Raw genomic sequence first — 23,807 nt, 5'->3', positions numbered from 1 at the left:
AGGGCAACACCTCAGCCAATCAGAGTCAACTTGCCAAACAATCAGCACCCTTTATTCCTGTGGTACAAATTGTTTTGATCTTTTGAAATTTAGCATCCCTGCATTTGTCCTGATCAGCGCAAGACAACATATTTTTCCTTTCAGCAAAATTCAAGTTATGTACTACCAAGTGACTGTTTAGTCCTGTTTTTGTGCGACATATAAGGGATATATTAGGTTATCTCCGTGTCATTGACAGAAGAACAATTCTGAAAATGGCCATTCACAAGAAGACCCAAGTAATTAATTCATGAGATGTGGACATTGCTGGCAAGGACCACATTTATTGCCATCCCTACTTTTTTTTTGCAAAATATACTTGATTCATAAAATATTTAAAAGAACATTTCAAAATGGTCATTACAGAAAGTGCAAATTATCTGTATAGATCATGTTGCACTTTGAGGTGCTTAAATATAATTGCAGCACATGTAATATTTACTGGATACATTCAATGTGAGTCATACAGCCCGAGGGGTTCTGTACAATTTCCAACTCCTTGGTGCACTATGGCTGAAAGGCCTGAGACAGTGACCTTTCCCCACTGCGTCTCTGTGGAGGCTGCCCCAAGTTTTAGTGTGTCCTTCAGCACAGTCCTGCACTTTGGAATGTGCCAGTCTGCAACACTCGGTCGGGGACAACTCTTTGCACTGGAAGACCAACAGGTTTTGGACAGACCAAAGGGCGTCTTTCACCGAGTTGATAATCCTCCAGCTGCAGTTGATGTTTGTCTTGGTGTACGTCCCTGGGAACAGCCCGTAGAGCACATAGTCCTGTGTCAGGCAGCTGCTTGGGATGAACCGCGAAAAAAACCACTGCATCTCTCTCTAGACTTTATTTGCAAAGGCACATTCCACAAGGAGGTGGACAATGGTCTCTTCCCCCATCACAGCCACCTGGAGGGCTACGTGTGGTGGTGGGGGGAAGAACAGTGGAGGGGGGGATGTTGAGACTCCAGGCATGTAGGAAAGATCTGATGGGGAGGGCCTTGGCCACCGGCCAAGCTACATCTTGGCGCTTGTTTGAAAGTTCTGTCGATGAGGTATTCTGCTAAATGACTGACAGTCTGCTCGGGGAACCACCCAACAGGATCCACCATCTCCTTTTCCCGCAGGGCCTCTAGGGCGTTACATACAGACCCTTGCCCGATGGGCTTGTGGTCAAAGGTGTTTCTCAGCATGAATTTTCCCACGAGGGACAGGTTCCGATAGGTGGAGCGTTCTGCGGCAGCGTGGCCAGACCCGTCCTTCGCAACACCGGGGACAAATAGAACCTCAGCATGTAATAACACCTGGTGTTTGTGTACCGAAAGTCTACGCACAGCTTGATGCAGCCACACATAAAGGTGGCCATCAGGATGAGGGCGATGTTGGGCACGTTTTTCCCCCCTTTATCTAGAGGTTTGTATATGGTGTCCCCGCAAACAAGGCCCTTTTTTGACCTCCGGATAAAGCGGAAGATGGCTCGGGTGATCGTCATTGCGCACAAGTGAGGACTGGGCCAAACCTGCACCAGGCACAGCAACACCGAGAGTGCCTCACACCTGATGACCAGGTTCTTACCCGCAATGGAGAGGGAGCGTTGCTCCCACATATTCCTTCCAGTTTCTAGCGCATGGCCTGATCCCTCCGAACCATATCGCCAGCAGCGTGACCTGACGGTGAAGAGGACAGAGAATCAGTCAGCCCAGTTCCCAAAGGGCATGGCCTCACTCCTCCTAACTGCCCTTGAGAAGGTGGTGATCAGCCACCTTTTTGAATACAACTTGCTCAGCAATTTCATTGGGAAGTTAATAGTTGCTGTCTCTGGAGTCACAATAGGTTCTGAAGAAGAGTCATACGGACTCGAAACATTAACTCTGTCTTTCTCTCCGCAGATGCTGTCAGAGCTGCTGAGTTTTTCCAGCAATTTTTGTTTTTGTTTCACAATAGGCCAGACTAGGTAGGGATGGCAGATTTCCTTCCCTAAAGGACATGAGTTAACCAGATGGGTTTTTACCCATGTCACTATCACTGCTATTAACTTTTTATTCCAGGTTTATTCAATTAATTGAAGTTTTTAATTCATTCATGGGATGTGGGCATTGCTGGCATGGCCAGCATTTATTGCCCATCCCCAATTGCCCTTGAGAGGATGGTGGTGAGCTGCCTTCTTGAACCACTGCAGTCCAGGCGATGGTGTTCCCATGTGCCTGCTGCCCTTGTCCTTCTAGCTGACAGTGGTCATGAGTTTGGAAGGTGCTGTCAAAGGAGCCTTGGTGCATACTGTAGATGGTACACACTGCGTCAGTGGTGGAGGGAGAGAATGTTTGTGGATGGGGTGCCAATCAAAGTTGCTTTGTCCTGGATGGTGTCTTGAGTTTTGTTGGAGCTGTACTCACCCAGGCAGGTGGAGAATATTCCATCACACTCCTGACTTGAGCCTTGTAGATAGTGGACGGGCTTTGGGGAGTCAGGAGACGAGTTCCTCACCGCAGAATTTCTTGCCCCTGAACTGCTCTTGTAGCCACAGTATTTATATGGCTAATCCAGTTTAGTTTCTGGTCAATGGTAACCCTCAGGATGTTGATAGTGGGGGATTCAGTTACGGTAATGCCACTGAATGTCAAGGGGCGATGGTTGGATTCTCTCTTGTTGGAGATGGTCATCGCCTGGCACTTGTATGGCGCGAATGTGAATTGAATTGAATTCAGTTAATTGAATTCAAGTAGTTAAATTCCTATGATTCTATAAATTCTCCAGCTGTTCTGGTGGGATTTGAGTTCATGTCGCCAGATGATTGGTCTGGGCCTCGGCATTACTAGTCCAGCAATATAGCCAATGCTACTGAAGGTTAAAGAAGACTTGGTGAAGTACATTTAAGAGCGGCACACCACCTGGATAGAGTGAAAAAGACCAGGGCCAGCCAGTGGTGGAGTCTTGCTGCCCATTGTCCTGCATGGGACCAGAGGAATTACATCTAAGTAAGTAGGACTGTTCCCTAGAAGTCCCTGTAAGTCTTATCTGTTATGTATCACTTAAATTCTGCTGTGTAATGGAGGGAAATAACTTGGGTCAGTTCTGTTGAAGGGTCATGAGGACTCGAAACGTCAACTGTACTCTTCTCCGCTGTTGCCGCCAGACCTGCTGAGTTTTTCCAGGTATTTCTGTTTCTGTTTTTCTTTTGGGTTGTCTCATTGTTCCATTTTGGTGGACTTAAACACAAGAATGAATTCCCAGATCTCACTGGTCAGCAACACAATAAAGACAGCATTCCTTTTTATCTCAAAACTCTGTTTGTTTTAAGTGTTGTAAATTCAGTTTCTTCTGTATGTATTCCCTTCCTGTTCTCAAGCCACTAACTCATACTGCAGCAGTTAGACATAGGGTTGTCAACTCTGGTTGGACATATTCTTGTAAGTTTCCGTTGTATGACTTCCTTCCTCCAACCAGCCCACTCACTCAAACAGCCTTTTTCTCAATCTCCATTTTTTTTTGAACTCATGAACAAAAGCACTCAAAGGAAATGACAGAAAACTTTATTTTCTAAAACGTGCCTTTATTTCTTCTCGAGTGTTGCACGCAGCAGCGTATAGGAGATTGAGCTTTGATGCCTGGAGACTCCAGGGCAAACACTGCATGGTTTGCAACCCTAGCATGCAGTTGTCAGTGGCCTTCTCTGGTACCTCATCCAAATGGCTGAGTCTACAAAGAGGCATCACAACTCCTAGCCTGTGAGGCTCAGTTCTACACTGGGGAGTTTAGTTATTCAAGGGCGTGAAAGCAAGCAGACAATGTTTGTACACATTTCCCACACTCTTCACCAACATTATACCACTGAGTCATTTTCATGACGCTATTACTTAATGTGGTGCAGTCAGATTTTTGGATAAGGTACACAAGCATCAGCAAAATAGCCACTTTAAAGTGCATTTTCCTACATTACAGCAGTGACTACTGTACAAATAGAAATAAAACATAACCGTTTTTTTCACCTTTTGAGAACTTTTAAAGCAAAAGTTATATTCCCGACCCACTCCTGTTTTATTCTCCCATTCTGCTCCTTAAAGCCTGGTTTCCGTAATTTCTGCAGTTCCCAATTCCATCTCCTGAGACCCCAATCGCCACGTCTGCACCAAGTGTCAATCAAAGTGCCGGCGCGCATGCGTACTCTGGCACCTTTCCCCACCGGCGCGCGTGCGCGAAGGCCGCCCACGGCCCGGCGGGGCGACAGCCAGCGCCTTGAGTGACAGAGATGTCAGCCAATGGGTCACGGAGCTCTCCGCGGGCGGGGTCAGGACTGACCAATGGGCGCAGGCGGGAGGCGGGGCGAGAGCTGAGCGCTGAGAGCGGGGAAGATGAGAGGCCGGCGGGGGAGATACCCTCCGCATCATCGGCTGGAGTTGGAGAGGGAAGGATCCGGGCGATGTGGACCGGGAGAGGGAGGCTTTCCCGGCTGTGGCTGCTTCACGGAACACCAGGCGGAATAACGGTCAGGATGAGGGGGACCCGCTTCCCTCGGTCAGGGATTTAAACCGGTCAGAAGCGGGAGGGGGAGCGAGGGTCCGGGGTCAAGGGTCAAGGGCCCTTCCCCAGGGGGTCAGTGGGGGTCCGGACCCCTTCCCCAGGGGGTCAGTGAGGGTCCGGGCCCCCATCCCCAGGGGGAGGTCAGTGAGGGTCCGGGCCCCCATCCCCAGGGGGAGGTCAGTGAGGGTCCGGGCCCCCATCCCCAGGGGGAGGTCAGTGAGGGTCCGGGCCCCCATCCCCAGGGGGAGGTCAGTGAGGGTCCGGGCCCCCATCCCCAGGGGGTCAGTGAGGGTCCGGGGCCCCTTCCTCAAGGGGAGGTCAGTGAGGGTCCGGGGCCCCTTCCTCAAGGGGAGGTCAGTGAGGGTCCAGGGCCCTTTCCTCAGGGGGTCAGTGAGGGTCCGGGGCCCTTTCCTCAGGGGGAGGTCAGTGAGGGTCTGGGGCCCTTCCCCAGGGGGAGGTCAGTGAGGGTCCGGGCCCCCATCCCCAGGGGGAGGTCAGTGAGGGTCCGGGCCCCCATCCCCAGGGGGTCAGTGAGGGTCCGGGCCCCCATCCCCAGGGGGTCAGTGAGGGTCCGGGGCCCCTTCCTCAAGGGGAGGTCAGTGAGGGTCCGGGGCCCCTTCCTCAAGGGGAGGTCAGTGAGGGTCCAGGGCCCTTTCCTCAGGGGGTCAGTGAGGGTCCGGGGCCCTTTCCTCAGGGGGAGGTCAGTGAGGGTCTGGGGCCCTTCCCCAGGGGGAGGTCAGTGAGGGTCTGGGGCCCTTCCCCAGGGGGAGGTCAGTGAGGGTCCGGGGCCCTTCCTCAGGGGGGAGGTCAGTGAAGGTTCGGGGCCCTTTCTCCCCTCCCCCCTCCCAGGGGGAGGTCAGTGAGGGTCCGGGGCCCTTCCTCAGGGGGAGGTCAGTGCTGGCCCAGGACCCTTCCTCAGGGGGAGGTCAGTGCTGGCCCGGGACCCTTCCCCAGGGGCAGGTCAGTGAGGTACCGGGACGCTTCCCCAGGGGCAGGTCAGTGGGGGCCTGGGGCCTTTCGCCAGGATGAGGAATAGCAGAGAGCTATTGTGTGTCTGCTGTCAGTTCCTTACATTACCACACCTGGATCTTGGGGGTGATCAGTCTTTTTTGCCCATTTTAAAAAAAAAATTACTTTCTGGTAGGGAAATTTGAGGAATTGATCAGTACAGAAGTGTTTGCAAAATTTTATGGCTGAATGATTATGTAGAGATGAATATTTGCAAGAATAGCTGTTTTAAACTTCCCTTTGTCTTTCCTCAATTCCTGTAGTTAGCTGCGGTTGTTTAAAAATTGTGTATTTAACCGATAACTATTATTTCTATGTTTATTGTATTCACTAAATGATATGTGCCTTGCCACAATTGTAAGACTGTAATTTTACTGTGGCTGTTGTGAGATCATTTATGTACCATTTTAGTTCGCGCACTGATAATTCCCTGTTGCCCCTCAGTTGCTCTGCTCTCTGCTTTGTCACGCTCTTTTGCCACCGCCGCCCACTGCCCTTCCCATTTTCCAACCACACATTCCCTCTCTTTAACAGCCTCTTAACATAGTGCATTTGCAACTCTGCTCCTTAATTTTATATTTCTCCTGCTCTGTGTCTTGCTGTTTGTAAAGTATGTTGAGATGTTGTTTAAATTCATATAACTGTAAGCTGTTGTATGGTTGTCATTTGAACCCTTTAAATTATGTTATTGACCCGAAATTTATGATATCCTCTTGAGATTGAGAAAAACTCTAATGTTACTTAAGGGAGTGTAAGCCACCATTGGTACTTCTCAAATGATGCAGTTGTTTTGCCAACAATTAATTAAAAATACACAATGGTATGGAATCCTTGTGTATTTTTTATGATTTTTGTACAAAATAGCACTTCATAAGTCAAAGGGTGTATGTTAGTGTTAGTTAATCACTCGAGTTTTACTTTTCGGGGTCTCATCATTTCAGGCGGTGTTTGTTATTTTCTTCTACTACAATGCGGGCTGTGTTCTGTTCCTAATCATTTAATCAAAACTTGCAGTTATATTTAACACAGGAAAATACCTCATGGTACTTTAAAGAAGTGTAACAAGACTGAAATTTACTCCGAGCCAATGAAAAGCGACGACTAAAAGCTTGGACAAAGGGGTAGCTTGTGATTAGGGATCCTCCTGTCACTTCGGATGAGTGTTCAGCAAGGGGACAAGGTGTTCACTGTCTAGGTTGGTGTTGTCTCATGTGTGATGTTATCTGCAAATCAAGATCCAAATCTTGGTTTGCAGATTCGATTGCAAATATTTAATATAAAGTCACTGGAGCGGTGGGTGACAGAACTGGTACTGGCTTTACAGCTTGCTCACTTGTCCTGTAGGGACCCGAGTCTGTTCTCAAATGTTGAGATTGTTTGATGATGGCGATTTCTTGATTTGGATCTGTCCAAGGTTGTTTTTCCCATGTAGTAGGGTCCAATTTACATAATTTGTAAGGAAAGTCATAATACAAATTATGGATGAGAGAGGTCGAGAGATACAGAAGTTTAAGGAGTGAATTCCAGTGAGTAGGATCGAAGTGGCAGAAGGCATGGCCATCAATTGTAGGGCCAAAAACTCTTGAGGTTGCAGTGATTGAGGGTTGGAGGAGAACATGGCCAAGGAGGGATTTTAACACGAGATTGCAAATTTTAGAATTGAAGCATATGTGGACCAAGAGCCAGTGTAGGTCAGTAGAGTGAGCAGGCCTTGGCGTGGGTTAGGTTAGAATATGGGCAGCAGAGTTTTGGATGAGCTGTTTTATGGAGAGTGTAAGATGAGGCCATTCAGGAAAACGTTGGAATGGATTGGTCTGGGGGTAATGGGAGATTGGAGGAGAGTTTCAACAGTAGATGGGCTGAGGCAGAGGTAAATGAGTAAAAATTACATTTTAAATCCAGTGGTAGGAAATATCTTCTAAATGTTGGGAATAATTTGCTTGGCAGTAAGTGGAGGTAAATACTTCAGGATGAGTGAATATGCTTGCTTTGTACTCAAGGCACCTTTAATGGGCCACATGGTCTTCTCTTCTGGCCTTTTTAGTTAATGTCGTGAAGTTTTGGGTTACTTTATTTTTTCATTTCCTTACCCACTCACCCCCACATTTGGATAACCAGTTGGGAAAGTCAGAACTGCCTAGATCATTCCATACAATTGATTCATTTGTGTGTCATCCTCAGCTCTGTAGTGGCACTAATCTCTGATTCTCACTCTGGAGACTAGAATACGTCTAGGCTGACACCAGTGCAGTGTAAAGGCAGTGCTGTGCTGTGAAAGATGCCATCTCAGATAAGATATTTAGCTAAGCCTTCATCTGGCTTTTTTGGTGGACATAAACGATCCTATGGCAGGCACTATTTCAGAACAAGAGCAGGGTGGTTATCCTGGGTGTCCAGGCCAATGTTTATCTCCCAGCCTACCTTACTAAAACAGATTATCTGGTCAGTATTTCATGACTGATTGTGGGACCTGACAGTGTATAATTTTCGTGCTATGTTTCCTACACTACAACAGTGACTACATATCGAAAGCACTTAATTGCTGTAAAACCAATTTCCTGAGGTTGAGCAAAGCTCTATTTATTGTTCTCACTAGAGCGACGGAGATTGAGGGGCGACTTGATAGAAGTTTACAAAATTATGAGTGCATAGACAGAGTAGATAGTCAGAAGCTTTTTTCCAGGGTGGAAGAGTCAATTGCTAGGGGACATAGATTTAAGGTGAGAGGAGAAAACTATAGAGGAGATGTGCGGGGTAAGTTTTTTAAGCAGAGGGTAGCGAGTGTCTGGAATTCGCTGCCAGAGGAGGTGGTGGAAGCAGGTACGATAATAGTGTTTAAGAGGCAGCTTGACAATTAAATGAATAGGATGGGAGTAGAGGGATACGGACCCCGGAAGTGCAAAATGTTTTAGTTGACGGGCAATATGATTGGCACAGGCTTGGAGGGCCGAAGGGCCTGTTCCTGTGCTGTACTTTTCTTTGTTCTTTGTTTTGTTCTCTATATAACTGCAACTTGTTTTTTCTTCTACCTGTTTTCTCCCAGTCTTTCATTCTTCCTTTTAATATCAACCTAGGCAGTCCCTTGGGGTTGAGGATGATTCTGGTTTGCTGGGTTCTGAGATGGCTAATAAGTCCAATTCTGCATATATTAACTGCATGCTGCTTTAGTTTTATAGCGGCTGATTGCACTCAGAATCACAGAATGTCACATTGCAGAAGAGGCCCTTCGGCTCATCGAGTCTGCACGTAAGAAACACCTGACCTACCTACCTAATCCCATTTACCAGCACTTGGCCCATAGCCTTGAATGCTATGACGTGCCAAGTGCTCATCCAGGTACTTTTTAAAGGATGTGAGGCAACCTGCCTCCATCACCCTCCCAGGCAGCGCATTCCAGACTGTCACCACCCTCTGGGTAAAAAGGTTTTTCCTCACAACCTCCCTAAACCTCCTGCCCCTCACCTTGAACTTATGTCCCCTTGTGACTGACCCTTCAACTAAGGGGAACAGCTGCTCCCTATCCACCCTGTCCATGCCCCTCATAATCTTGTACACATCAATCAGGTCGACCTTCGGTCTCCTCTGCTCCAACGAAAACAACCTAAGTCTATCTAACCTCTCTTCATAACTTAAATGTTTCATTCCAGGCAACATCCTGGTGAATCTTCTCTGCACCCCCTCCAGTGCAATCACATCCTTCCTATAATGTGGCGACCAGAACTGCACACAGTTCTCCAGCTGTGGCCTCACCAAGGTTCTATACAACTCCAACATGATCTCCCTACTTTTGTAATCTATGCCTCGAATGATAGAGGCAAGTGTCCCATATGCCTTTGTCACCACCACACTAACATGCCCCTCCGCCTTCAGAAATCTATGGACACGCACGCCAAGGTCCCTTTGTTCCTCAGAACTTCCTAGCGTCATGTCATTCATTGAATACTTCCTTGTCAAACTACTCTTTCCAAAGTGTATCAACTCACACTTTTCAGGGTTAAATTCCATCTGCCACTTATGTGCCCATTTGACCATCCCGTCTATATCTTCCTGTAGCCCAAGACACTCAACCTCATTGTTAACTGCCCGGCCAATCTTTGTGTCATCCACAAACTTACTAATCCTGTCCCTTTATTAAGTGGCCACTATTCATATATTAGCTTTGGCTGTTAATGTAGGCAGGTTGTTTAATCATTGTGTGCAGCAAACCCAAACTCAAACCCAATCCTAATCTGGCATTCACACGTCATGTAGACTGACTTGCCTTATTCTATTTTCCGGACCTGAGTTATTTGGCTCCACTTCTTCTTGGATCAATAACTCAGCAACATGGCAGAATGTCAAAGCCATATTACATATTATTGTGACATTTCCTATTGCCCTTCTAATGTGCTGCCTTTATACACCATTACTTCCTATATCTATATTGTTACTTGTATACAATGTATAAAGCTGTCACTAGTGATAAATGAGTTTCCCATCTCTAACTCAGGGGTGCTAAGGCCAATTGAAATGTCTGTATTGCCTTCACTGCTGATTCAGTACTGGGTGAGCAGTAACTTTCTCCAATTGAATGGCCATCGTCATTGATCCCTGCTACTCAATTCCCTAGTTACTGACTCCACTCCTCTCCCTGGCAACTGTCTGAGGCTGAACACCCAGACTGTTTGCAATCTTGGTGTCATACTTGATCACAGGTTGAGTTTCTGACCACATATCTGCATCGTCACTAAGACCACCTCTTTCCAACTCTGTAATTTACGCCTGCCTTAGCTTATCTGCTGCTGAAGCAGATCTCATCCATGCCTTTGTTACCCCTAGACTTGGCTGTTCCAATGCAGTCCTGCCCAGCCTCTCTCATCCTATCCTCCATAAACCTGAGATCATCCAGAATTCTGCCTGTGACCCTACTCTTACCAAGTCCAGTTCACCCTATGCTTGATGCCATTACAATAGCTCCGGATCAAACAAAACCTCTAATTTGAAATTCGTATCCCTCTGTTCAAGTCCCTCCATGGCTTCACCCCTCTCTATATTGCAATCTCCAGCAGTCCCACTCCCTTAGGAGGCTTCTGTGCTCATCTAAATCTGGCCTCTTGTGCTTCCTCAACTTTAATTGCTACATCAGTGGTGGCTGTCCTTCAGCTCTCCAGGCCTTCAACTCTGGAATTCTCTTCCAGAACCTCTAACTCTCCTCTTTTAGGGTGGACCTTAAAGCTATCACTGTGACTTGATACTAGATTTCCCTTTCTACTGCTTTTGTGAAGTTCGTTCCATAGTGTCTGTTAATAGTGTTGAATGATACAAGTTTTTTACTTCTTCATGGAATGTGAGCATCACTGGCAAGTCCAGCATTTATTGCCCTTCCCTAATTGTCCTTGAGAAGGTGATGGTGAGCCTCATTCTTAAACACTTCATGTTTAATTGCAGTCCGTGTGGCGTAGATGCATGGTGCTGTTTGGGTGGGAGTTCCAGGCTTTTGACCCAGTGACGTTATTGTTGTTGAGATTGGCTAGCACAACATGGCTGAGAGAACATTGCAACAATAATAATGCAGTTATATTGTACCTTCAACATAGTAACAAATTCCAAAGTGCTTCACTGAACAGTATTCAAAAAGTGAATACTTAGCCAAAGGAGGAGATTCAGTATTCGGAGAACGACTGTAACCTGAGTTTTAAAGAATCGCAGAATTTTAATGGCACAGAAGGAGGCCATTCAGCCCATCATATCTGCATCAGCTCTCCAAATGAGCATTATGACCTAGTGCCAATGCCCTCCTTTTTCCCTGTACCCCTGCACATTGTTTCTATTTAAATAATCATCCAATGCCCTCTTGATTGCCTCGATTGAACTTGCCTCCACCACACTTCCAGGCAGTGCATTCCAGATCCAAACCACTCGTTGTGTGAAAAGGTTTTTCTCCTGTCACATTTGCCTCTTTTGCAAATCACTTTAAATTTGTGCCCTCTCATTCTTGATCCTTTTATGAGTGGGAACAGCTTCTTCCCATTTACTCTATCCAGTCCCCTCAAGATTTTGAATATCTCCATCAAATTTCCTCTTAGCCTTCTCTCCAAGGAGAACAGTCCCAACCTCTCCAATCTAGCCTCATAGCTGAAGTTTGTCATCCCTGGAAGCATTATTGTAAACCTCTTCAGCGCTCTCTCCAATGTGTTCACATCCTTCCTATAGTGTGGTGCCCAGTACTGTACAGCTGAGGTCTAACAAGTGTCTTATATAAATTCAGCATAACCTCCCTGCTCTTGTGCTCTATGCCCCTATTTATAAAGCCCAGGATACTTTATGCTTTATTAAGTGCCCTCTCCACCAATGCTGCCACCTTCAATGATCTATGTACATACACACCCAGGTCTTTTAACCCTGCACCTCCTTCAAAATTTCGTCCCTTATTTTATATTGTCTTCCTACTAAAATGCGTCACCTCTCAATTCTCCACACTGAACTTCATCTACCACCTATCTGCCCACTCCACCAACTTGTCTATGTCCTCTTGAAGTTCCGCACCATCCTCCTCACAGTCCACAATACTCCCGAGCTTCGTATCATCCACAAACTTTGAATTTGTCCCCTGCACACCAAGATCTAGATCATCTCTTACCGACTCCGGGGAACTCCACTACAAATCTCCCTCCAGCCCAAAAAACATCCATTGACCAACACTCTCTGCTTCTTGGAAAAACTCAGCAGGTCTGGCAGCATCGGTGGAGAAGAAATCAGTTAACGTTTCGAGTCCTCACGACCCTTCGGCAGAACTGAGTATAGTTAGGAGAGAGGTGAAATATAAGGTATAAGGTGTATAATATAATATATTATATTTCACCTCTCTCCTAACTATAGCTTATATTTCACCTCTCTCCTAACTATACTCAGTTCTGCCGAAGGGTCGTGAGGACTCGAAACGTTAACTGATTTCTTCTCCACCAATGCTGCCAGACCTGCTGAGTTTTTCCAGGTAATTCTGTTTTTGTTTTGGATTTCCAGCATCCGCAGTAGCTTTTAGCTTTTTGTTTTTAACTCTCTACTTCTTATTTATCAGCCAATTTTGTATCCACATTGCTACTGTCCCTTTCATTCCATGAGCAATAACAAGTCTGGTGCGTGGCACGGTATCAAATGCCGTTTGAAAGTCCATGTATACCACATCAACAGCATTACCCTCGTCAACCCTCTCTGTTACCTGTTCAAAAAACTCCACGTAAGTTAAACACTATTTCCCCTTTAGAAACCCATGCTGACTCTTCCTTATCAACCCATATTTTTCCATGTGATGACTAATTCTATCCCGAATAATTGTTTCTAGAACCTTGCCCACTACTAAAGTTAAACTGACTGGCCTGTATTTGCTGGGCTTATCCTTACAGCCTATTTTGAACAAGGGTGTAACGGTTGCAATTCTTCAGTCCTCTGGCACCACCCTTGAGCCTAGGGAAGGCAGAAAAATTATGGCCAGTGCCCTGCAATTTCTGCTCTCACTTCCTTCAATATCATTGGATGCATCTCATCCGGTCCCGGTGCCTTGTCAACTTTAAGTACCGGCAGCCTATTCAATTCTTCGTCCTTATTAGTTTTGAATCCTGCTGGTGACAGAGTTTCCTTGTCTGTCACCATGGCCTGGGTAGCATTTACACCTCCTTGGTAAAGACAGATGCAAAGTATTCATTTAATACCTCCGCCATGGCCCTTTTGTCCATGTGTCAATTCCCTTTTGGATCCCTAATCGGCCCTACTCCTTTTACCACCCTTTTACTATTTATATGCTTATAGAAGACTTTGGGATTCCCCTTTATGTTGGCTGCCAATCTTTTCTCATAAGCCCTTTTCACTTCTGTTTTTTCACCTCCCCTCTGAACCTTCTGTATTCCTCTTGGTTCTCAATTGTGTTTTCTACATGACACCTGTTATAAATGCACTTTTTTCTTCTTTATCCTAATTTCTATCTCCTTTCTCATCTAGGGAGCTCTGGATTTGTTTGCCATACCTTTTATCTTTTGATGGAATATACATTGACTGTGCCCGAACCAATTCTTTTTTGAAGGTAGCCTATTGTTCAGTTACAGTTTTTCCTGCCAATCTTTCATTACAGACTATCTGGCCCAGCTCCAAGATTGTTGAAGAGGAGGGAAGTAGAGAGGGGTTTAGACGGGGAATTCCTGAGCACGAGACATAGGTGGCTGAAGGCATGGCTAATGAATAGAGGTGAAGAGGAATGTGGATGCTCAAGAGACCAAAGGAACAGATCCTTGAAGTGGGTGGAATGAGGGGTTAATGAATGAGGAGATCACAGGGATAGAGAGGGGCAAGGTAATGGAGTGGTTCAAATCTTTTAAATTTGGAGGTGCCGGGGGACTGAAAGCTAATGTACGTCAGCAAGAATGGGTTGATGGGAGCGAGACTTGGTATGGGATAGGATGTGAGCCCCATGCTTTGGATTACTTGCCCCTTATGGACGGTGGATGATTGGAGACTGCGACTATTCATCCCACACAATGTCATGCTCAACTATTGTCATCTGCTGACCAACCATTTGCTCTTGACCTCCCAATGCTTATAATTTTCAACTTAATGTTTAACTCCCTCATGGCCTTTCCCTTCCCTATTTCTGTTCCCCCTCCAGCCCAATAAACCTTCTTCCCACCCACCCCACCCCATGGGATTTTCTACCTAAATCCTGCTCCCTCTCCACCCTCCTTAAAACCATTTAATCATACCTTTGGTAATCCTCCCTAATACCCTTTGACCCAGTGTCAGTTTATCTGATTTGCATCTCAGTGCTTGAGACGTTTTTTCTAGAATTAAGTGATATACAAAAAAATGAAAGTTGTTGTATAGCATTTTTAAATCTGAGATTTGCAATGAAGTACATGTCGCTTTACAAATGAGCTACCTCTCTCTTATTTACAATACATTGATTGTAAAAATCAGAATGACTTTCTGGCATTTTATTACATAGAAACAAGGAGCAGGAGTAGGCTATTTGGTCCTTTGAGCCTGCTCAATATGATCATGGCTGATCCTCTATCTCAACGCCATATTCCCGCTTTCTCTCCATACCCCTTGATGCCCCTAATGTCCATAAATTTATCAGTTTCTTTCTTGAATATACTCAGTGACCCGGCCTCCACAGCCTTCTGTGGTAGAGAATTCCACAGGTTGACCACCCTCTGAGTGAAGAAATTTTTCCTCATCTCTGTCTTAAATGGCCTGAGACTGTGGCCCCTGGTTCTAGACTCCCCAACCAGGGGAAAAATCCTCCCTGCATCTAGTCTGTCTAGCCCTGTTAGAATTTTGTACTTTTCAATCAGATCCCCTCTCATTCTTCTAAACCCTAGTGAATACAGGCCCAGTCGAACCAATCTCTCCTCATATAATAATCCTGCCATTCCCGGTATCAGCCCAGTGAACCTTCGCTGCACTCCCTCTATGGCAAGTATATCCTTTCTTAGGTAGGGAGACCAAACCTGCACGCAATACTCCAGGTGTGGCCTCACCAATTCCCTGTGTAACTGGTTCTGATGAAGGAATACACCTGAAACATGAATCTGCCTCTGTCCCACTTTCTATAACTACTGATTGACCAACTGTGCGTTTCCTGTTTTGGATTCTTTAAAGTACTCAAATGTTTGAATGTTATCTGCAAGGGAAGTATTATATTGTTTCACAAATGAGCATTTTTAATATGTTGTAAGCACTTACAAGGTTTTATTGCATGCGTATAAATGAAACAGAGGCTGGCTATATTTTAAGATTTTCATTTCGGTGTGCTATAGACACAGGACCTTGAAGGGTGATTTATTCCACCACTGTAGAATTGGTATAAAATAGATTTGTTTAATTCACTTTGTGACTATTACTAATGGTTTAGTCTAAGTGCAAATAGAAAATAAGTATAACCTTAGTGAAGAATGCAAGATTCTGAGAAAGAAAATTTGTATCGAACTGCATGTTGGTTTAAAAATAGACTTGCCAGACATATCAGAAAGAGCCCTTAATCTAGGCCTGATAAAATTGGTTACTTTTGAGTGCAAATTAAAATTTAAGTGCCCAGAGATCATATATTATGAAAATACATGGTGGTTGGAAAGACTTGGTTCACTTCATCAGTCGAAACATAGGATAACTGCTGGGTGTTTTCTCAGCATGGGGAGGAGAACTGGCAGGAGAGTCACTCTGGGCTAAAGTTGTGCAAGTTAAAAATAGACCAGGCAACAGATTGCCTGCCTTGCATGAAGAAGCGGCACATAGTACAACAAGAACCACAAGGCATGGGAAAATAAATATTGAAAAAAGAGCAGTCTAGATGTTGAGAATGTGAGGGCATTGCAACTTAGGGTCTCATCTGTTGCATGACGTCTTCTGTTAACATTATTTAAGGTTTCACTTGCAAAGTTTAATTTATTCCCACCAACTTTCTCTGCCTCCTCCTAAGAAGAGGTTTATGGTTTAGTATGGATGTCAATGTTACCTTTGTTCAAACAGCTGTTCTTCCTATATATCCTTGGGCAGTGATGCACCAAAAACAGAGAGTGCTTTACCACTAACTGGTATTGAAGCCAAGTGTCCAAGTCTGTTATGACACTTAAGAGGGAATTATTTAAGCATTTAAAGAAGAAAGGCATTAAAAGCTACTGGGAAACAGGGTCAGAGCTGTTATCTTTGGGTAAGAGAGCTGCCATCAACATGAAGAGTGAGCCAAATGGCTGCCTCTGTACTGAAATTTTCATGATTGACTCTTGGTGTCCATTCAGATGAGTAATTGGGTGGAGGTAGGAGACTAGGAATGTCCAACTTTTCAGAGCTGGAGAATTGATGCATGTGGCAAAACTGGTGAGTGAAAAACATAATTCCATAGTCATAAGGTGGACCTTCCCCAATCGAAAGACCCCCATGCAAACAGTGACCTCCACATATATGAAGCAATGCCCGCCCTCCCGAGTTATTGCTCCCTTTTTTTCTCCCCCAAGCCATTCTCCCTGAGCGTGGAGGATCAGGAAAGGCCACTCCATAAGTTGGGCCTGGGAACTTTTAAGAGCTGTCTATAGCTACTGCAATCTGTTTATGATGAGCAGAAGCAAAGTCAGAAATGGCAGAAGATTAGTAGGTCGGCTCAAAGTAACTGGTGGACCCCATCTGACCAGCTGGCTGCCTCTTGTACATCACTGACCCAGATAATATTCCCAGTCTCCAGCTTGAAATCACTGAGCCCAATCATGTGCACCACCACTGCCCCAGCTGAGGTAGACAAATTAAACATGCATTAGGGATCAAATATGAATCATTTTGTATTGCATTTCACTCAGAGCTGCTCAGGAGTATCGCAATATTTTACTTGTGTTTTACTCAACTAATAGCAAAGATTTCTGGGATACTTTAACTACATTTTCAATCTGTGATTGATCCCAGGACTTAAGAGAATGATGTATGAGGAAAGGCTGATGACCCTTTTGATTTTGTAAACTTGCCAAACAGTATGTATCATTTTTGAAGTAAACCAAGGGAGTTTGCTATTTTCCTGTTATACCTGGATTATTGTTTTAAGGTAATAATTTGGTATAGATATTTATTCAGACAGTACAGGCTGTTCGTTCCAATGTTCAATAATTAATTTTGGTGCTTTTTCTGGAATTACAGTTACTTTGTCATGATGAATGATGAGGTGTTAACATAGTAACAGTTTCAGGCAGGGGCAGGCAATCGATCTGTCCAGCTCACTGTAATCTGGATGACTCTCTCAAACCCTGAACCATTTGTTGGCCAGCCTCATTCCATCTTGAAACCCGTTAAGGTTTGTTGTTCTACCACCTATGCCAGTAAGCTGGTCCATACACTTGCCACAGCTTTTTAGTAAACAAAAGTTTACCCATTTTCTTTTGTTGTCCTTAATCTGCAAAGTCCCTTGCACTTAAGCTTTTTCCTCAGTGTACAGAATCTTGTTTGCATCCAATCCTAAATAACACTTCTCGATTGTATGCCTTCCTTTCAAGATAGAAAAGACCCAGGGTCATCAGTCTTTCCTCATACGCCATTCCCTTAAGTCCTGGGATCAATCATGTAGCCCTGGAAAGAAAGACTTGCATTTATATAGCACTTTTCATGAAAAAAATTTTGTTCTAAAGTGTTTCAGGGCCAACGAAGTAATTGGAAGCATTGTCACTATTAAAATGTAGAAAACGCAGCAGTCAATTTGTGCACAGCAAGCACCCGCAAGCAGAAATGTGATAATGACCAGATAATCTGTTTTTGTGTTGATTGAGGGATAAATATTGGCCAGCACACAGGTAAGAGCTCCCTTGCCCTTCTTCATAGTAGAGCCATGGGATCTTCTGTGCCCTCAAAGGATAGACAAGGCCTTAGTTTAACATCTTATCTGACAGAGCAGCACTGCATGGGAGTGTTAGCTTGGATTTTTGTGCTCAAGTCCTGGAGTGGGGCTTGAACCCACAACCTTCTGACTCAGGTGAAAATGCTACTAACTGAGCCATGGCTGACATTGTTAGCATCTGAACACTCCACTAAAGGATGAATGCAGAAAGGCACGACCAAACATTTAAACTCTACCAGGAAGTTACTCACTGTGGGGATACAGTACTTCAGGAATTATGTTGCAAAAACTCCCTGTGGTTATATTGGAGAATGGCCAGATGACTTCTTCACTGCTCATGATCTTCTCCAGTAATCCACCCAAAAAGAACCATGTTGTTTCAGTGCTTCCAGTATCAGCGCTAGCACATGACAACGAGATGGGAAACAGCAACTTTGTAAAGTGAAGTGTAAGAATTCTCAGCAGCACTGATTAGAATATATCTGCAAAGCAGTTTAAAAGTAAAATTATCCAGCAATAATATTGGGAAATGCTGTTATTTGTTTTGTTCTAACCTCTTCAGAATATCAGCAATAGCTTATTTTTCTCTCCCAGAACAACTGTGAAAGGAAATGCTGATGTTTTCAGTATTTCCCTAATTTTTCTTAATTTCTGCCAATGATCTTCTAGTTTCTAATGATGCCCTGAATGCAGAAGCACGACATGAGGTTGTCAAATTATCAGTTAAGCACAGAACTGGGTGAAGATTGAGAGAAAGTGTGCACTGGGGGAAAGGTTTTCTTTTGTATTATCTATGCCCACCAGGGCAAGAGAGAAAGCAGCTGTGGGAAATTAAATATTTTCACGTTTTTGGCACTCGTTTGCCCCTGATATAGCATGCCTTAGGTGCCAACTTTGTGTTTGTTTTTCCTAAACTATAATGTTTTACCCTTGAACTCCAGAAGGTGATATCATCAACTGCTTCCCCCAGTGTAGCATTTTCTGTTTCCTACATGTGGTTTCTTCAAAATTGCCATCTAGTGCCAGGTACCCACTGGGAACTGATAACCCAAAGTAATCTTCAAATTAGAAGACAGAAGACTTGCATTCCATCTGGTTGGGCTGAATTTGAACCCAGATCCCAGAGGTGAAAAGACTGTATTCTGACTCTAACCTACTTGCGTCATCTATATCTGGATGACTGGATGAGGCCACTTCCTGCCTTGTCCTTCCTAAGCCTAATATTTTGACTTCATTGGATAAGAGGAAAATGTGAAATATTATGCTCTTCTCAGTTGCACAGTGCAGTGAGGCCTTATGAGGAAAGTGGACCTGTCAATAATGTAGAAAGGTCTATTGACTTTCATAATTTTTTCAACAACTTTTTCTTCTGATGCATTGCAGTGTTGGGATTAAACTGGTGATCATATTTATTCCTAGCTGTGTCAATTAATTATCCGAAAGCCACAGGGGTACTAGAGCAGAATGGTTACATTCCTGGACTAGCACCCAAGAGATCAAGAAGTCAAATCCACCCCCCCCGCCCCCCACAACACACACACATAAACATACACTAACCCAAAAAAACCCATGAAAGCTGCTGGATTTGTCTTAAAATCTAAATGCATCACAGACAATTCCTTCCTAGTCTGGCCTGCGTCTGACTCTAGCCCTACACTGTATGGTGCACCGTATTCTTCATCCCTAATTGTCTGGAGGGATCGACAATAAATACCATATTGCCTACATCATGCGTAATTTTTTAAAAATGCATAAAACATGCAAGCCAAGTAATCTTCCAGACTGGAACATTATCAAATCACTATTAGTGAAAATATTCATGCTTTTATCCAGATACAGTGGACTAATTAGCCTAAATAGGATCCAGATTTTTGTTTTTTTTCTGAAAAGAGAGGGATGTTAGAGACAATACTGCTTCTCTGGAAGATTGTGCCAATTATTATGCTGGTCGTTTGCCTTATGCAAATGATATTCAAATATCTGAACATCTTAAAATAGTACCACACTTTGTGTCTTGCACAGTAATGTCCTTGTTCAGAATTTATTTAGGCTGTTAGAGCAAAATGCATATGTCAGCATTAGACAGTACAAATACAAATGTGCCTTTCCTGTTGAGATTTCTTCATGTAATCACATACTCAGAATATGTTGTGCAGAGCACAGAGCTTTGGCAGTGCGATTAAATTGTGAGACAAAAGCATGTTGTTTTGGGATATTTCCTGCTTGAGTTCGAAGATAGATGGGGAAACTCAGAATACGTTACACCCTTTGACAGTTCTGCTTGTGTCTAAGTAAAGGACACGTAGATTGAAAAATTGATCTATATCTTCAAGCTACAGAATAAGAAAATTGAAATACATGATTGTGTGCTTGTGAAAGTAGAGGAGGCTTCCTGAAATTTCCACTGATGTTGACAGGAAAAGCTCATGAAATGTTTTTAAAAATCAGTTCCAAAATGTTGACACAGGACAGCGGTTTGTTAATGTCACCCATTTCAGAGTGGGGTTGTGAAACGTGTACGTGTCCTTGTGTGCGCTTACTATAAGCCTAGCTGTAGGCAAGGCACTGAGGAATGCCATGCCTTTTAGCGTACTTTGTCAGTGAATGTCCTCTGCTTCATCCACTGTGGCAATCTCTGAAACATCTAGGTTGGTATCATTGGGTATCAATGATTTTGAATTCAGCAGCTTACCGGAGTATTGAGATCAAGGGCCTCGTCTTTGTTCTTAGTTTCTCATACTAGCAGTGTAAAATAATATTGTTTCAGAAGTGTTTGTGCCGGATTGTTCCTGCGATTTGACTGGCGTATTGTAATGCAATCCAATTCTAACTGCAGCAGCTTTTTTCCCTTAATGTATTTGTCACTGTATAATTTACTTTTTTTTTGCACTGAACATATTATTTAACACATTTTTCATAATTTGTGATCAACGCCTTGTGCTTACATAGCACCTCTAATGTAAAAAGAACGCACCAAGGTACTTTACAAGCACTATCGCTTTGACACCTAGCCACGTTAGGAGATATTAGGACAGATGGCCAAAGGTTGGTCAGTGAGATGGGTTTTATGGAGTGTCTTAAGGGAAGAAAGAAATGTAGTAAAACAGATTTAGGGAGGAAATTCCGGTATTTCGAGTCTTGGCAGCTGAAGACACAACCGTCATTAAAACCTGTGTTTCAAATCTGGAGTGCTTGAGGTCAGATTTGGTGGAGTGCAGAGAACTCTGCTGTAAGGCTGAAGGAGGTCACAGATAGGAAGGGGCGAGGCCATGGATGGATTTGAAAATGAGACTGAGAATTTTAAAATCAAGGCATTGCTTAACTGGATGTCAGTGTAGGCCATCGAGTGCAGGGGAAATTAATGAGTGAGATGGTGCGAGTTAAGTCATGGGCAGCAGAGTTTTGAATGACCTCAACTTTGCGGAATGGAGAACATGGAAAGCCAGTCAGGTGTACATTGGAATAGTTAAGTGTAAAGGTAACAAAGGCATGAATGAGGGTTTCAGCAGCAGCTGAGCTGAATTGATGAGAGCATTTTTAATTTTATATGCTATACCTGTGTTTTATTTAATGGTTTGTGTTTAGCACTCTGCCTTTTTGCAAAATTACCCAACAGTGGAAACAGAGTTTTATCGCTTCAGTCTTGTTGAATTTCAACCATTTGGGCTTCATTACATCCCTGCACAAGCAACTTTAAGCATTCAGGGCGATATTAAGATAAGTAGGGGAGAAAAACCTGCTAGAATAACCACTTAACTTTAGTGTTTAAACAGAAAAGTAATTTCTATGTGCATGATTTGGTGGTGGTAGATTTGTAACAGAAATGAAAGTAACATCAGCTTTATCAGAACTCAACACCCATCTGCTAAACTGTGCGTGAAATGCTAACCACAGTTTTCCATTCTGTCTTTATTATCCAAGTGTGATATGTACTTCTGTGTTATTTGGCAAGTGGGGAGAACAGCTGTGCTGTATTGTGTATAATGAGACACCATAGAGAGAAAGAGCACTGGTGATTGATATTGGGGAGTGTAACAGCTTGGATTTTGTGCAGTGTATTATCGGATAGCTAATTGTGTTTTTTTTTCATCCTGATGGATGTACTAATGTTGCTATCTTTGGATTTCTGTTCATAGCTTACCTCGGATTGGCAACTTTTGCCTGCTGTCATATTTTGAGACGTCGCTGCCAAAGACAGAAGTGAAATGACTGTGATGAAACTTGAGCTACAGTGCAATGAACTGCTGAAGTCATGGGAATCAGACCAGTGAGCTGCCTGGACATACCTACAGCAGTGCTGTATGGTTCCTTATCTCTGTTTGTCTCCATTCTACATAATGTCTTCCTCCTGTATTACGTAGATACATTTGTATCTGTTTACAAAATCGATAAAGTATCCTTCTGGATTGGTGAGGTGAGTGAGTATTTTTATATACTTTTTCTTTAAAGCTCTATTTTGCAGAAAACCCGTAATATTTTTCTATCAACGCTCAAGATATATACTTGCAGTTGTTAGTCTTCCATGGTAATGGGTTTAAGATGTTTAACAGAATTTTTGTAATGCCATAGTTGACTTGTTACAGTATTAAGTTTTGTGTATTGCAGCAAGTGAAATGGTAAGTGTAACGTGTCCTTTATCGATTGCTCAAATCTGAGAGCAGAGGAATTGAATATTCCACAAAATTTTAACTATTTTGTTACTATAAAATCTTTTATTCAAGATCAACCTTTGCAACTCTTTTCGAGTACAATCACAGTTCTTGGTTTCCGGGAGTGGGACGTGAACCCACAACCCTCTGCTTCAAAGGCGAGGGTGCTATGAATTGAGCCACAGCTGACACCTCTGACTAACCTTTGCAACCTGCAGTGTTCAGCAACACAAGCTAATCTTCCAATAATATAACCTTAATTTCTTTTCATTGAATATCAATAATCTGTCCCAGAAATACTTGCAATCGCTAACTATGTGGCAAACTCATTGATGAAATAAGATTGTGGCTTAAAGTGAGATGAGCGTCCAGATTTGTTGTTCAGAATCAAAAGATCCCTTTGCATCTGTTTAAAGTGAGAAATTTTGTAGATTACACAAAGATTATGAATGTAGTCCAGACCATTTTTAAAATGATTTATAGCGGCCTGTGACAAACCAGATACATTTTTGTCTTTGTTCCCTTTTATGGATGGGATTTGAAGTACAGTAATGCTGTAAGCTGCGTCATCCTGGAAAGCACTTAGTTCAAGTATTAAGGATAGTACGATAAAACAGTTACTTAAAAAAAAAAATCTAGTGATTAATTTTTCTTTTGTATAAAGGATTAGGAAATAATGTAAATAAAATCCAAGTTTCAAAGTTTAATCATTCATCTGTTGGGGTTTACTCAAGGCAGTTTTGTAAAGAGTAATTGTACTCCTTGGAAAAACATTTGCAATATTTTTATAACCTCTTGCTTTTCTTAAATGTGAATGGGCTAGACAGAATGGAAAAAAGAGTGACGAATGCTGTGACAAAGATAAATTTGTCACCGATTTGTTTAAAATAATACTGGGGAGGATGGTGGTTGTAGGCTAGAGAACTTTCACAGTACGTATTTATTCATCCAGTCAGTCTCTGTGTCTGTTAGTTTACTGATTACTACAATTTACAAGATGACTGAGCAACTTTGTACACGCCTTGAACAAGATATCTTGTATGCTACTTGTCCGCATGTTGGGGAAATATTTACACAAATCTGTACAATGGTAACATAGTTTGTAGGTTGATTACTGCTTACAGAAAAGGAAAGGGGTTAATAAGTTTATTTTTCTCCATTCCTATAGAAACCTGTAGAATCTATAACCCTAGAAGAGTTTGATTTTCTATAGGTTACTTGAATTGAGGTTGTGTAACTTGCCTTTCAATCAGTCTGCTATCCTTA

The 23,807-nt window shown here is 43.5% G+C and overlaps 1 protein-coding gene across 1 annotated transcript in view; it reads left to right on the top strand.

Moving 5' to 3' along the window:
* Positions 1-4,359: 4,359 nt before the first annotated feature.
* The window catches only part of slc68a1a (solute carrier family 68 member 1a), a 43,790-nt gene continuing 24,342 nt past the window's right edge, over positions 4,360-23,807 (top strand). The window contains exons 1-2 of the mRNA XM_078565136.1: positions 4,360-4,509; positions 22,029-22,306. Of these exons, the coding sequence (XP_078421262.1) occupies positions 22,145-22,306 (162 nt within the window). The 5' untranslated portion in view covers positions 4,360-4,509; positions 22,029-22,144. The remainder of the gene's footprint in view (positions 4,510-22,028; positions 22,307-23,807) is intronic.

Source organism: Cetorhinus maximus, chromosome 20 (assembly GCF_964194155.1).
Source record: "Cetorhinus maximus chromosome 20, sCetMax3.hap1.1, whole genome shotgun sequence".
Classification (NCBI taxonomy): Eukaryota; Metazoa; Chordata; class Chondrichthyes; order Lamniformes; family Cetorhinidae; genus Cetorhinus; species Cetorhinus maximus.
Note: the sequence above shows the minus strand (reverse complement) of the source record. Positions and strands in the feature narration are given on the sequence as shown.